This window comes from Onychostoma macrolepis, chromosome 22 (genome assembly GCF_012432095.1).
Source record: "Onychostoma macrolepis isolate SWU-2019 chromosome 22, ASM1243209v1, whole genome shotgun sequence".
In the NCBI taxonomy this organism is placed as follows: Eukaryota; Metazoa; Chordata; class Actinopteri; order Cypriniformes; family Cyprinidae; genus Onychostoma; species Onychostoma macrolepis.
Genome location: NC_081176.1, coordinates 6,962,550 through 6,979,136, shown reverse-complemented (window position 1 = coordinate 6,979,136; position 16,587 = coordinate 6,962,550). Strand labels below are relative to the sequence as shown.

Here is a 16,587-nt window from a genome sequence, read left to right as displayed (position 1 = left end):
TTCCTTTTATAACTCTGTTTTTTGTTGTTGTTTTTTTTTTGTTGTTTACTTGTACAATAACCTGTGATGTTTCACCTTTAAAAAGATACCAGTCTTAAGTCTGTGCTCTGAAGTATTCATTTTTATGTCTATGCTCAAAAACTTTGACTTACAGTTAAAAGGCTAAACAGTTTTGTCTTCACAAACTTTGAAATTAAAAAGTTGTTAAACTCATCAAGCCACTGACACTAGGAGGCACTTCAGGACTAGAGTTGAGGAGCTCTGAAATACAACAAAGGAATTTGTTGTTATTTTATGTGTATTTCAGTTGCTTTTGAATGGATGCCTATGCGGGTCAAATTGATCCACGAACATCACAAACATATAATAATTTCTATATGTACATTTCACAACACATCAGAAATAGTTTGGACATGTCAAAACACATCAGCGTGTTGAAACTTTGCATGCATGTTCATGACCCTAAATGACTCGGGAACATCAGTGGCGGCAGCCTGTCTTGGCTCCTTCCTTTTTGACAGCTCTAAATCACAGATTTTAGGAGTATGGTGCGAAACTCCAGTTCAATCCAAGAATTTACAAAGAGGCATTCACTGGCCAAGAGAAATGACCGTTAGCAACAGGCTAAACAGGTAGCACCACCTCCTCTCCACTATCCGCACACTCCGAAATGAAAGATCAACCGCAAGGACTACCTCCAAAAGGGTACGTAACTGGTCAGACGAACTTCCCTCCAGTCTCGGAACCTCGCCCTATATTGACCACTCCTCCGCTTAATTAGTGCTCCTTCCAATCCAAATACATTTCATTTGGTAGGCGTGATAGAGAAAATGAAAATAAACAAAGGGGCAGTACAAAAAATATCTGTAATGCCACAATGTGATCCTGAATTCAGTATTCTTTAGTGGCGTATTGTGCTTGAACGGTCAGATGCACACAGAATTATTTCAAAATATCTGTCTTGGTGAGTTTTATAATTGAATCGTTAAGCTCTGAATTGTAATCGAATCATGAGACAAGTGAAGAGTCACACCTCTAGTATATACAGTACACTTTATTACGACGGCGTTTTAGTGCCACGTTAAAAATAAAAAAATCTAAGTTGACAGTATAGCCTATTGCGCATGCAAATAACCTGAATTGAGAGCACCGAGAAAAGTTGCCAGGCCACCGGAATTTAGGGCTATTTGAATATTGTTGCGTCTGAGCAGGCGCATCATCTTACTGGGATGAGGAAGAGTCAATTTTAAGGACTCACGGGAAACAGTTTAATATCAAGAATATGATATTTATTGACAGACTGAACAGGAACAACTTTTTATCTTAACATCAGCTCACACACCAAATCGACATTCCTTTGGGGGAGCTGTAGCTCTCTTATTTAACCCTTTTTTTAATACACTACAAATATATGTGGGATTATTAGCAGAAATCATACCTTGTGTCATACTCCCGGGGACAGTATGCTTGGAAATAATATTTCATGTCTTCCATTGCATTCGTTATTTGTATTGCACCAGCCACCCAATAGAAATAAGCTTTGTGTGTTTGGTACTTTTAATATAAAAGTCTCAGCTTACAAAATCAGTTTTATAGCGAAACACAAATTATGTGACTTACAATAATGTGTTTTTCAAGCTCTTTAATGATTAGATCGCTGTATTTATGTGAATCAATTCATTAAAGTATACTGTTTTCTTTGTGAAAATTCCAAAATTCCAAATTTGTGAAAATTCCACCACCTACTCCGCAAAAACGTCTGTGGCATCCAAACTTTCATTTTGTGCTTTGTTGCTTTTAATACACAGCTCAGCTTTCAAATTCTGTTAGTTTTATCATGAAATACAAATTATGAATGTGTTTTTCCTCATTATTTCAAGCTTATAGTGACATATAAAAGTGAAGGAACATCAGAAGGCATAAAAAAAAGTATAGCCTAATTTATAATGAAAATAATGTCTCATTATTGTAATCGGACAGATGATTGACTCACATGCCGCTTAAACTGAAGCAAATACAGCGATCTGTCATGCCACATTAAAGAGCGTGAAAAAACACATTATTGTAATAGGCCCATACAAATTGTCTGTATTTCGCTATAAAACTGACAGATTTTGAAAGCTGAGACTTTGGAATATCTCCCGGTGCTCCCAATCCAGGCCATTTGCAAAAGGCTAGAATATCTCAAAATATTATAACTTTAATCTTTATTCTCGAAACATTTTGACTTTATTCTCAAAATATTTCAAATTTATTCTCGTAATATTTCGTCTTTTTTCTCTAAACATTTCCACTTTATTCTCGTAGTATTTAAACTTTATTCTCATAATTTTGACTTTATTCTCGAAATATTACGACTTTAATCTTGTAATCTGAGAATTTTATTTTAGTACTATTGTTTTTATTTTAATTTTTTTAACATGGCACTAAAACGCCGTCGTACCCTATTTAACCAGCAAGCCTCACTTGTTTTGTCAATTATAAACTGGTGTTTTCAAAATCCCGCAGCCCGTACCCATGCTTTGGCTTTTGGTTCATATGTTATTTATTTGTTTATTTATGTATGTATGTACTTACGTACTTGTGTGTGTGTGTGTGTCAAAGCTTTGTGTTCAAAAAATGTTGAAAGTTCATATTCTACTCATTTGTATATTGTACACATTTTCAGTGTGTGAATGACTGAGTTAAATAAATTAAAGAATTGAGTTTGTGTCCATACCTCCACCTCTTGTCACCATTTTCTCATAGTTTCTCACAGGCTCAACAAACATGTTTTGTCTGTTTACGAGCGGCTCTTTGTGGGGAGTGCAAACTTTCCTCAAACACAAACAAGTTTGATGGTAATTTTCATGTTAGCTAGCATGTTTTGTTTTGGGTTTTTTTCATTTGAGCACAGCAAAAACCCCATTAAAGACAATGCACTGTACTGCCCTTCCAGCAGAGAAAGCGACCACTGTACCACAGTCTACTAATTATGGTGAATGCATTACGCTAATGTTAGGAAACATTTTATATATTGACAATATTGATTGAAATCTGGTGTGCTGCACATGTCCTGAAATGTGAAACTAACAGCCCCCTATTAGCTGATTGCTGTATAGGTCATAAACCCCACTCTCTCTATGTAAACAAATGGAACTTGAGCCAAAAAATAAATAAATAAATAAAACTTATAATAACAATAATTAGATGGTCTCTGCCATTTTAGATAGTTATTATCATGCTGATATATGTTCAAGTGTTCATTTTTCAAATGCATTTTGATTTAGTTATTTAGTAGTCATTAGTCATGGGGTGTGATGTCATGATTATATGAATCTACTGAGGTTTGGGCAGGAAGTTGATACCACAGCTACAGTGGTAGGCAGTGGAGATGAGTCTATGTGGAAACATTCTATGTTTGGAAGTTGAGGTTAATTCATCCTTTGTACACAGAATTGCCAGCACAATCACTTGTTGTTGTTTTTTTGTTTTGTTTTTTACTTTAACTGCAGTAACAACTTATGTGACTCCAGCAGGCCATATACTGTAAATAAAAGGAATAATTTTTTGTATAAGGGTTCTATAGGCTTAAGGTTTGTTTTTGTTTGTTTGTTTTTGTTGTTGTTGTTGTTTTCTTGTGAGATCAAATAACATGTGAGATTAAGAACAGTTCCTCTTAAAAAGTTTTGCTACCTCTTGCTATAGCTGCAAATAACTCCTGAAACTAGCACTGTTTATCTGCAGGGTCACATTCTGTGAGGTCATGTATATATAGAAATACATATGCCCTTGAATATAAATTCTGCTATTTGGTTTGAATGAATCTTTTATCTGGCAGATTTAGTATTTTGTAGTGAAACTGTAAACTGTTAAATGGTTTCATATGCACAAGATACACTATTCACCTCTTTTTATTATTCAAAGTTGATCTAGTACATGGAAACTATTTGAAGCTCTTTTAATCATAAAGTAGTGAAAACTGCATCTCTATGTTCGTCCTATGTGACCTCTTAAGGTGTACCTTTTTTAACCTGGCAACACATTCCTTACAAAAATGAACCAAAATTCACACACACAACAAAACTAATTAACTATAGTTTTGTAACACTAACCACAGTTTAACCACTTTTACTATAATAAATCCATGTTTAATTTTCTTAAAGGATATGTATTTGTGTATACTTGTGGGTTTTTCTTTGTTTTGTTTTTATAACTGTGCTGCCTTAATGGTTAGATGTTTTGTACTGTTTAATAATAATAACTGAAAAAAAAAAATGAAATCAGAAAAAAAATATTCGTAATACACGCTCCAAAGTCCCAATCTGAATCAAATGATATGCAATTCATGCTCTAAACTCCCTCACGGAAGTCCTGATTTGAATCAAAAGATTTAAAGTTCCAGAGGTAGTGCGCTCTGAAGTCCCAATCATGAATAATTATTCACAAACCATAATGTCAGATCGGGACTTAATTCGGAGAGCGGATCGCGAATCATTCAATTTGCGTAAAGATCTGCAAACCCGCTCTGAAGTTCTGATTTGAATCAAAAAGTTCATGAACCCGCTTCAAAGTTCCAATCTAAATCAAATGATTCACAATTATGCTCCAAAGTCCTGATCTGAATCAAATGATTGGCAAGCGCCAAAGTTCCGAACTAAATTAAATGATTCGCGAACCCACTCCAAAATCCCGATCTAAATAAAATGATTTGCGATACGCACTCCTAATTCCAATCTGAATCAAATGATTGGCAAGCGTGTGAAGTTCCGATCTAAATTAAATGATTCATGAACCCACTCCAAAATCCCGATCTAAATAAAATGATTTGCGATACGCACTCCTAATTCCAATCTGAATCTAATTATTTGCAATCCACGCTCCCAATTGCGATCTGAATCAACAGAGTTGTGAACCTCTTCGCAATGGTTTCATTGTTTTAAGAAGCTCAGTTTCACCCATTGTTGTTGCAGTCTCAACTATTTCGTTGTTGTTGTTCCGTCTCTTTAGTTTTGTTTTCTACTGTGAAACAACGGCCTAGGACAGTGTTGCCATCTTATGGAACAACTGATTACTGCAAAATAACTTAAATGTGCATGTGCGACCTACAAAGTATACGCAAGGTTACAAAAATCGGGTGGTGCACATACAGTGCACGCATACTGACAAAAAGTATACTTTGGGCTTAATGGTTAAGGGCTTGATATATTAACATATACACTCATATAGCAATCACGTGTAAAATAAAATTAATTAATTAATACATTCTTTAAAGGGTTTTGTGTGTGTGTGTGTGTGTGTGTGCCTGGGCAGTGCTTTTGTTGAACAGAGGGTAATGATGATGTTATTTAGACTGGATAAAAGAGGATGAATGTGATTAATGTGGACTGGACAGAATCGATTCCGCCAAAAGTGAACCCTTTCTTGAAGCACTACAATCAAACGAGGCTTTTAACGTCAATAGTAAACTCACTTTACTAAAATGATACAAGCCTCAATACAGAGCTCTGTCTGGACGTACTGACATTCTCATTAAGCTTCAAAGCCTCAGTAGCAGGCATAACATCACTAATGACATTAACTGAAATAAGCAGGAGAAGTATGATGTTTACAAATAAAATATCAATATTTCTATTCCAAATATCACATCCAACACAAAACTACGAACATAATCAGGTGAAGTTTCCAGTTTTCTGCTAACTAAAGGGAAAACACTCCATTAATATGATGAGCCGGAAACATTGAAACATTGTACATTATGATCGAGTTTGCAGCATAATTCATTTTAAATAATTTGACCACTTGCAATTCAGTTGGAAATCAGTTGAAAGCACTCACAGACATCAACCACAGTCATCCAGCATTAGACATATTCTCATGCACAAATTGTTTGTCTACCCAACAGATCAAACCATAATTCTGTTCAGATGTACATTAATGAGACAAAGGCAAATTCTTTTGTAGGGGATCATTTCAATAATCAGTCTTTAAGTATCACACGTGGTGATTTTCACCAATCCCTAAACTCATCCCAAGGCTCAGAGTTTGAGGTTGTTGCAGGAGGTTTCTAGTGAAAGCGATGATACAGATCTGATACTACTAACACACTGAAGACTGAAGATTATCTTCTCATGGTAACAGGTGCATACTCCACATGATCTTCCTCTTTAACATGCTGGAGGGGGAAAAAATCACAGAAGAGATGATAATACTAAAAAATAAGTCAAATGTGACTCTCTTAGAAATACAGATTCCTTTGGTTGTGACATAGTATGTGACTTTCTGGCTTCACTGATTCACATGAATATACAATGAATGTAAGTTAATTGTTGTCATCATCATTGTGCTGAAGAACTGCGCTTGTGCTTGTGGTGTAATGCTTCACTCAGTGAGGAAAAAAAACTCTGTTCGTTCCAAAAATAAATTCTAATAATTATGTTTACACTTATATGTGATACTGCAGAGTAACATGAATTAGGAATAATTTGTCTTACCGATTTCTGTTCCTTTCTTTTGTGGAATTTCAGATCAGTGTAAAGGATCTCTTCTGTACGAGTCTGAACTGTTTTGACAACAACAATAATAGATGCATTAAAGCAACAAAACACAATCTTAAGTAGATCTGTTTCTTTGCAACACATTAAAGGTAAAGCATTCATGTATGCAGTTAAATATTTAATGGTAATCTGACAGCAGGTAAATTTTAACTGTTTGACACACACACAAACATTTTTAACACTGTATGTCTTCATCATTAAATTGTTATTTATACATTAAACAGATTATTTATTCATTTTTTCCTACTAAATTTCCTTTTATTTCCTATGAAATCTCTCTCACATACGGACACACATTCACACACAGACAGAAAAATACACATGCACAGAAAATTGTAGCCACTGCTCTAAAACTGACTTTTTTGTTAAAATATTTTGCACCTAAAAAGCTACGTCATTTAGCTAACACTTGCCTTCTTGATCAGTTTCTCTGTGTTTCCTACAGAAAACCCCGACTGCAGCTACAATCAACAGAGATCCAGCAGCACAGATCAGCACTATCAGAGAGACTGAGCCTGTAATGAGAATCATTCATGTGTGTGAATGAGCAGTTTGATCTACAACAAAAGAGAGATCAGCTCAGTAAATAAAAATATATATCTGCGCTGCTGTACCTGAACATGTGCAACAGAGTTGACTGATGTCCAGATGTCTCGTCTGGTTGCTGATGGGATTGTTGAGCACACAGCTGTAGGTGTTTTTATCCTGATATTCCACCTCCAGAGGTAGAGAGAGACTGATGCTGAGATCAGACACACTGATGCTGGACAATAAACTGTTTCCTTTGTACCAGGAGAGAGTCACATGACTCACATTCACCACTGAACACAACAATGAACAATTCTGCTGTGATGATGATCCTGATGATGGTGAATAACAGTCTCTAGTAATGTTAGGAACAGGCAGACGAGCTGCAGAGCATGAGAGAATAAATAGAAATGTGGATAAATTTACACAATTTTATTTTTGGTTCAGTGTGTTGAGTGAGTGTTCTACAATCTGTCACCACAAACTATAAAACAAGATTATGTGAATGGTGAACAAATGATCTCTACTCACCATAGACAGAAACACTGAATGTTTTTGATGACCATTTTACACCCATTATGTCTAGTTGATAGAGTCCAGCATGTTGAGTTGTGATGTCTGTGATGGTCAGAGATCCAGTTTGTTTGTCCAGCTTCAGTCTGTCTCTGAATCTCCCATCTGGAACATCAAATGTGAAGAGGGTGTGTTTCTCAGTGCTGATTTTAACAATGAGAGAGTTTTCAGCTCCAAATGTCCACGTTATGTCGTCGTCTTCACGTATTTCAGTAACATCAGTGTTTAGAGTGACAGAATCTCCCTCCATCACTGACACTGACTCACTAAACACACCTGATGAACATGAATGGGTTTTGCCACAGATTAAAGCTCATGTTGGTTTACAAATCCTGAAATCAACTGTTATTATCATTTACATGAACTAAAGAACATCATAGAAGCAACAGAGGGACAAAATGGAAGTTTGCTGCTGTAGAGCAAAATCAGTGTGTCGACTTACAGTTTAATTGTGCTGAATATTTTCAACATGTAGTAAATGAGACACTTAGATCAGTATAATGTCAGTGTAAAATTCCAAATAATGATTGATTTGGTACAGACAGTAGCAGACGAAAAATAGTCTAAATCTTAACAATAGCAGCAGCTCAAAAAAAAAAAAAAAACATAGAAATGTTTTTATAACTTACCAATCAGACTGCACCAGCACAAACAGAACAAAACAAACATGTGAAACATTTTCTTCAAGTGTTCAGTGGCTGATCTATCTGATAAAAACACTCAAGCTATTTGTGAATCCTCCCACGACAGTGTTGGACCCTCCTCATTCTCACACATTACGTTTGCATATAATGTTATATGTCATCTGGCCCTTATTAGGAGTTTAGCTGTTCTTAATGGGTGAAAATATTTTTATCATTTAACATAAGCCTACTTTTTAAGGTAGCTGCTTGACTGTGTTATGGAAAAACCAAAGTACAAAGTTAAAACTGTCTGCCATCTCACACTATCAGTTTTACTGAGGTTCAGCTTCTGAGTCAAACTGAAGCTGCTACCTTTATAATGGGCCATGTATGAATGAGTTCATTAAATGCATGAACCAGACACTGACATCTTTCACATAATAAAGGGAGGGTCAAACTGTAAATGTAAAAAAAGGGCAAAAATAATACATGAAGTTTCCATACAAATGTGGCTGTCACCTGCATATTTCAAAAGTTCATTCAGTTGTACAGTGCAGTAGTCATTCCCATAACATGACTGAACTCTGTGTGTACAGAAGAGGAATAAGCACTAAAAGGTGACCTGTCAACCAAATTTAGCTGCACTGCACTCAAAAAAATGATTCGGTCTAAATTGACATTTTATGTAATTCAATTGCATTACAATTTTCCATTCATTTAAATTACATAGTTTTAACATAAACAAATCAATAAACTTAATGTGATTCATATGCATCTGTCATACGTGAATGAAGCAGGTAAGATTTATGTAATAATTCACAGTAAAGTCCCCACACTGCTCAGTGTTCATGTGTTTCCACACTACAGAGTGTTCAAGTAGAATTGAAGCAGTGCTGGAGTTAAGAAGATAAATATGTGATGATTGATCATTAATGATGAACAGCTGCTGTTATCAAGAAGAATCACCGAAGGAAAGAGAAATACAAGAACTACAACTGACTTCAGCCACAGACAAAGATCAAATCAACTGAAATAAAAGAAGACATTAAATCTTTCAAGATCTGATTAAACAGCTTCACAAACAGCATCAGATTGACCAGATTGACTTTATTTCTGTCAGACTTCTAGAGAAGCTCTTATTGAGAATTAACAGAGGTTTAGATGCTTTATTGTTTTGTTTGAAATCACCATCAAAGAGATCAGTGTTTCCTTTTGTTGGACTCTTGACCCTTGATACTTTGGTGTTGCTATTGTATTGGTTGCTTTAACTGTGTTTCTATAAGACACACTTAGCTTAGCCAGCAAAGCCAAGGAAAAAAAGAGTTGTGGGCAGATGATCCACCGATCTTATTTCAAGTCCAATATCTGATTGTATAGATGTCATACCGCTTTAGTTTTTTTTTTTTTTTTTTTTGTGGATTTAGATCTTGCAGTATTGTAAATATCAGATCATTTGAATAATTTACAAATCACTTTGTGCACACAATGTTTTCATCTGTAGCAATTCAAAGACCACAGACATCAAGAATCAGTGTATGAATCTCAACAATGGTGACAGTCAACAAAATATTCAGATAAAACTCTAAACATCACAAAACAAGCTACTAAAACAGCAAACGTAAAATAAAATAGTAAGAATAAAAGAAAATAACCAGACAATTCATCTGCATTGTTTATTCATGCTGCAATGCATGCTGGGATACATGGGAGAGTCTTGTACTATGGTATTGCCCAGCATACATTGCAACATGAAGCATTTTGTTGACTGTCACCATTGTTGAGATTCATACGCTGATTCTTGATGTCTGTGGTCTTTGTAGTGCTGCAGATGAAAACTTTTTGTGCACAAAGTGATTTGTAAATTATTCAAATTATCTTTTACAATGCTACTAGATCTGAAGCTATAAAACAAATCCACACATATTCATAAGACATTGGACTTGAAACTAGATCGTTAGATCATCTGCCCCCAACTCTTTTTTTTCTTGGTTTCACTGGCTAAACTAAGTGTGTTTTATATAAACACACAATTAAAGCAACCAGTGTAATAGCAACACCAAAGTATCGAGGGTCAAGAGCCCAGAGCCCAACAAAAGGAAACACTGGTCTCTTTGATGGTGATTTCAAACAAAACAATAAAGCATCTAAACCTCTGTTAATTCTCAATAAGAGCTTCTCTAGAAGTCTGACAGAAATAAAGTCAATCTGGTCAATCTGATGCTGTTTGTGAAGCTGTTTAATCAGATCTTGAGAGATTTAATGTCTTTTATTTCAGTTGATTTCATCTTCGTCTGTGGCTGAAGTCAGTTGTAGTTCTTGTGTTTCTCTTTCCTTCAGTGATTCTTCTTGATAACAGCAGCTGTTCATCATTAATGATCAATCATCACATAATTATCTTCTTAACTCCAGCACTGCTTTAATTCTACTTGAACACTCTGTAGTGTGGAAACACATGAACACTGAGCAGTGTGGGGACTTTGCTGTGAATTATTACATAAAACTTACCTGTTTCATTCACGTATGACTGATGCATATGAATCACATTAAGTTTATTGATTTGTTTATGTTAAAACTATGTAATTTAAATGGATGGAAAATTGTAATGCAATTGAATTACATAAAATGTCAATTTAGACCGAATCATTTTTTTGAGTGTGTGTACATGGCTGCACCATGAGGCAGCACGATCATCAAGCAGAACTGTGTCTTTATTGTGTGCATTCAGTATGTATTTATAGCACACTCTATCAGTAAAGCTATTATTAGAGATGTGGTTTTCCGCTTTGGCCACTAGGTACAATGATACACTTGTGCTACTTTTGCCAACAACAGAACAAACCATGTGTGATACTATACAGTGCACTTGATACTCCTTTTTATTTTGTAAAAAGAATAAAACAGGAACAGTAAATGACAGACAAAGGAGCAAGGTTGCGATTAATATTTAATAATGTGCGTTAGGTCAATTTCCAAGTGATCAGCTAAAGATAGAACATTTTAGTTGAGTTTCTGGATGATATGCTATTGGTAAATCACTAATTTAATTCAAATAACATTTTAGACATCACAACGACACCAAAATATACGATACAGACAAAACAGTGACATCCTGGAAGAGAATTATAGGGTTAGTTCACCCCAAAATGAAAATTTTGTCATTAATTACTCACCCTCATTCCTTCGTTCAGCTTCAGAACACAAATTAAGATGTTTTTGATGAAATCTGAGAGCTGTCTGACCCTGCATAGACAGCAACACAACTGTAATGTTCCCAGGTCCAGAAACATTGTAAGGACATCAGTAAAACAGTTCAAGTAACATCAGTGGCTCAACTTCAATTTTGTGAAGCTACGAGAATACTTTTTGTGCGCAAAGACAAGAAAAATAACATCATTTTTTCAACAATTCTTCTCCCAAGTTACCGTCTTCCACCATTTTGAAGAGTAGAACGATGCATGCGAGCGCTTTCTCCTAAAGATAATCAACGTAATCAGCGTTGTTTACATTCAGGGGAATTTTTTTTTTTTTTTTTTTAAATGCCTTTGGACAGACTGGCACAATAAATGTGTTATCTCCTGGGCGGGCAGTTTGTGTTTATGGAAATAAAAACAATACATATATTTCATATAGTAGCACATTAAAAGCTCTAGAATTAATAAAAATCATTAATAAAATCCAAATACAATATATACATCTCAATTTATTAAACTTAAAATATTAACGGCTATTTTCTGTTGGCCAATCACGTCGTGCCTCTTGTCTTTTTAAACTGCGGCGGATCCCGCCCTTTTCACTCTGACTGGCCTGCTTTGAGGGGAATCACAATGTTGTCGGACTAAGATCTATCCCTAAGTTACAGCAGATACTCTTTAAAATGCGTAGTGCTGCAAAAATCGATCATGGAAATAGTTAGCTACCAAATGCATTGTTAATTAGTTGGAAAGTGGCGACGTGCACTGAGCAGTATGCCGTTAGTGAAAAGTGTTAGCGAGGCAGAGCGCATACCTGGAAAAAAAGAGAGAGACGCTGAAACAGGAAAAAATGACCAAACAAGTTGTCCAGCGCACCAGGTCATTTTATAAACACCTAAAAGAGGATTATAAGTGAACAATTTAACGTGGAGCGTTTGCTTCGCTGCATCAGGTGCGTTCACAGTGCTTGTGATGTTTGATGCGTGTGACACGGCGTGAATGTTGTTTCTTCTCTACGGTATGAGTAACACTGAGCCTTATTTTCAAGAATTTGCTGATGACAGAAATTAAGACCGATTTCAAGTCTTCACGTCAAGCACAGGAGCCCTACGCCAAATGAATGCTGGAGAGGCCCCATCCAGGTATTTTGCTTTTGTTCCCATCCCTTGGCTTTATGTGATTATTATGAGCATAATAGCATTTAAAAGGTAAAGTTCACGGCGATCATGTCATGTTTGTAGCATGTTCCAGTGCCAAATTAACAGGGAGGCCTGCCCTGCACTCTCTACTTCAAAGCAAAGCAGCAGTGTTACTTGAGGAACACAGGAAAACAGGATCATTTAAGTTAAAGTCCAGGAGACTGCTTGTCAAAGTTTGTGTCAGTCACTTGGTGGAGAAGGGTGACTTGTAAGTATAAATTCAAAATAATATTCAACCACACTGAATTTTACTCAGGGTGTTTGCCACTACTTTCACATCTTTGCTGGGTCAGATTAAAGGAAAATGAGATGGATTTGTAAGTAATATGTAATTAATGTAAAAAACAGCCAAATGTGTTTTTTTCTGCATTTCTTGACTGTTGTCAGTTGGCCTTTAAATTTACAGTTTACTACATCATCTGACTCTTTGATAGATATTATATTGTTGAGATCAATACTTTGTTCTTAAATTATTTGTATCTTTTATTAAATCAGCAGTGTAGATGAACATTGGGCAGGTCGTGGATATCGAAGGGACTTCCACAATCTTTGAGTACCCATGCTTCTTGAATATGCCAAGTGTGGTAGGTCTCATGCAGTTCAGCCTTTACTTATTTTCTTCCATTACTTAAAGTGATAGTTCAACCAAAAATGAAAATTCTGTCATTTACTCCCCTTCATGTTGTTCCAAACCTGTACGAGTTTTTCTTCTGTTGAACACAAAAGAAGATATTCTTAAGAATGTTGGTAATCAGACAGTTGACGGTAGACACTGACTTCCATAGTATTGTTTTTTTCTTTGCAACTATGGAAGTCAAAAGCTACTGTCAACTGTCTGATTACCAGCATTCTTTAAAAATATATTTTATGCTTAGCAGAAGAAAGAAACTACATACAGGTTTGGAACAACATGAGGGGGAGTAACAACAACAGTAACAATAACATCATTTTCATTTTTGGGTGAAATATCCAGATAATGCAAAAGTTCTGATATTGTTAGTAACACTGTGTATATATATTCAGAGAGCAATACAAAATCACAAATCTGTCAAAAAAGTCAAGAAATCAATAAGTGAAAATGGAAAAACACTTGAAATGCATTGATGCATTGCATTTGATTCAGACGTACTAGCTTTCTAGTGATCTTAAAATACATTCATTAGCTGGTTCTGATGTGTTCGATTTGGCTTGGAGCTAACTCTGCAGGACAGTGGCCCTCCAGGACCGAAGTTTCCCAGCCCTGATGGGAATGAGATTTTACTCCGTGTTAAACTTCAAGAAGCCCTTCTTCTCTGTTGTGAAACAGAGGTGCATGTTACACTTTTTGCACATCACTTTGGGTGCTCCTGTGCACCAAGGAAACTTGCATCTTCCCTTTTTGTCATACATTATTTGCCTGTATGTATTATCAATGGGAAACCTTGGTTAGGGATGGGAGCTGTGGACCCCTGCTTCTTTACCCCTTACTGCATAACGTTGCCCTGAGGCAACGAAAAAAAAACTGAACATGCAAAATAAATTAAAAAATCATAAAACCTGACAAAAGTCTTCTTTACACATTCATACACATACATATTTTTTATGTACAGTTAATGTCATTTTAAATAAGATTACTAAAGCAAATAATCTTGCCTTTTTCTTTTTTTAAGGCTTAGCCATCCTGTGCAGCTGGATTGTCAGTATTGTGGTGATAACAACAACACTACTTAGGCTGCTCTTAATTCTGCACTTAAACATTTATTGTATCGCTAATCTGTTTTCATTCATTTTCAGACAAAAATTGCTACCCAGTGCTGGTTGTTCTGGCACATCTTCTGCCACCATTGCCTGGAAGTCACAGCCTTGTTAAATAGGAAATTTCTTTCCTTCAATTTCCTTTTGTATGTTTTACATGGACAGTTATTCTTTTAATGATGTCTTGATGCTTTCAACACTGTCAGAAAAAATGTGCAAAATTTGTACCTTCAGGGGTACAATGATAAGGGTACACCCGTTGTACCCTTTCACATGGGTACGCATCTGTACCCTTGCAGTATGTACCTTTCAAAGGCAAATATGTCCCTCTGCTGACTAAATTGTACCTTATACACTCTCAGAAAAAAGGTACAAATCTGTACCTTTTAAGGTACAAGTGGCCATCACTGGGGTGGTACCCTGAAGGGTACAATTTTGTACCTCTAGTTGTAGCTTTAAACAGAGTTGGATAGTCCAGGGATCAGAAAGTTTTATTGGTTAAAATGATGCCACCATCATGTAGGTCAGTGTGTGCTTTAGTTGGGCTCTTGACCCATGACTCCTGATTTAGATCTCTCTCTCTGTAGCAATGATTGTGGTGTTGTAAAGCAGAGAGCTGGGTAGCATCAAAAATTCCAACCATGATTTTTTTTTTTTCACCACTGTTGAGGATCGTTTGATAAGTGTTCATGTCTAAAAGCTTGAGCCTACACAGGTTTTTTTTTTTTTTAAATATTGAAGCATTATGGTGATATTTGTTTAATATAGCTTTTTTTTTCAATTTGGTGATGATAGAATGTCAGACAATAAACCAAAAAGAGACCACTTCATGATGTTCATTCAAACAAGTCATAAGCAGAAAGCATAAATTAATCTACTACTTCTAGGTTTGATTCAGCAATGCCCAAATGTTTGCTGTGGAACAATATTGCAATTGCTTAGAAACAAATTCAAACTGTGCTGGTGGAGATTGAAGGAAATTCTCCACTGGGATATACGTCATCCGATGCTTCCGATCCTGAACCCATTACTCCAAATTGCCTCCTAATAGGGTGGCCAGATGCTTCACTTCCCCTGATAGTATACCCCCAGTCCGAGGTGGTCAGCCAATGTTGATGGTGCGACAGCCAGATCCATTTCCTCAAATTCTACCTCCCAGGTCTTCAAAACCATCAAAAATGGCAAAATGATACTCCAGACATCCAGTTTGGCACTACAGTGTTGATCATTGACCCACAGCTACCCAGAGCTCTCTGGCCTGTGGGAAAGGTGTCAGAAATATACCCTGGAGCTGACACCAAATTGAGGACAGCCATGGTTCAGATGGGATAAAAGGCTTACACCTGACCAGTTGCATGCCTTATACAATTACCTGCCATTCCTGATTAAAGTAACTGTAAATCCCACAGCAGAATAGAAGCCTTTTGTATATGTACATATACAGGCTACGGGTTGCTATGATTCTAGCCTCTCTCTCTTAAATCTCTCCTCCTGCATGTTGAGACATGCACACATACAGAGCACTTCACCTGATTAATCTGTTCTTGTACATGAGTTATTATGCCCATGAGGTAATGATATGCGTATCCGTGTATTCATAATAAGCGTGCATGTAACCCTAGTTTGTATACAAATCTACACTATTGTGAGTGCTAGAGTTACATTTGTTGTTATGTTCCTATTTGAAGCAAAGTGCATTGTTTATCTCTATATTTAATGGGAAACTGTTGCAAACAACTTGCTATACACATGTGCCCTCATAGTTCAGACAGAGTGGCGCTATACAAGCGCCGCAGCGCTAACAAGGTGTCAAGTTACAGTTGTGTGCTGCATATAAGATAGAAGTTACAGCCTGCCTTGTATTGCTTCCAGTCTTTTATTTATGTTCATTTTCAATTATTAAACTTAATTTATTGTGCTGTGTTATTGCTAATATTTTCAATTGTTGTAATTTATTATTATTATGTATATTCATGTTCACAGTTTTATTTTATAGAAAACCACAACCACACAAGTCTGCTGAGTGGTGATAATAATTGGGTTATTCCCATAAAACAAGTGCATCTATGTTTCGTCTCTAATTGGGCAGTCTTTAGTGGGTCAGTACCCTGAGCTGGCAGATAGTTCTATATGGTGAAAAGCTACTAAAGCCAACCATTTTTTCATAAACATTCACAAATAATGTTGTAGTAATGTATATGTG

General features: G+C 36.1%; 1 protein-coding gene across 1 annotated transcript; it reads right to left on the bottom strand.

The window, feature by feature from the left end:
* Positions 1-6,100: 6,100 nt before the first annotated feature.
* On the bottom strand, positions 6,101-8,312 carry LOC131530241 (SLAM family member 5-like). The gene is made up of 6 exons (XM_058760391.1): positions 8,267-8,312; positions 7,596-7,913; positions 7,151-7,447; positions 6,950-7,051; positions 6,474-6,541; positions 6,101-6,154 (listed from the first exon to the last, which is right to left on the bottom strand). The coding sequence occupies exons 1-6, from the start codon at positions 8,304-8,306 to the stop codon at positions 6,101-6,103; spliced, it is 879 nt and encodes a 292-aa protein (XP_058616374.1). The 5' UTR covers positions 8,307-8,312.
* Between the last annotated feature and the right edge of the window lie 8,275 nt (positions 8,313-16,587).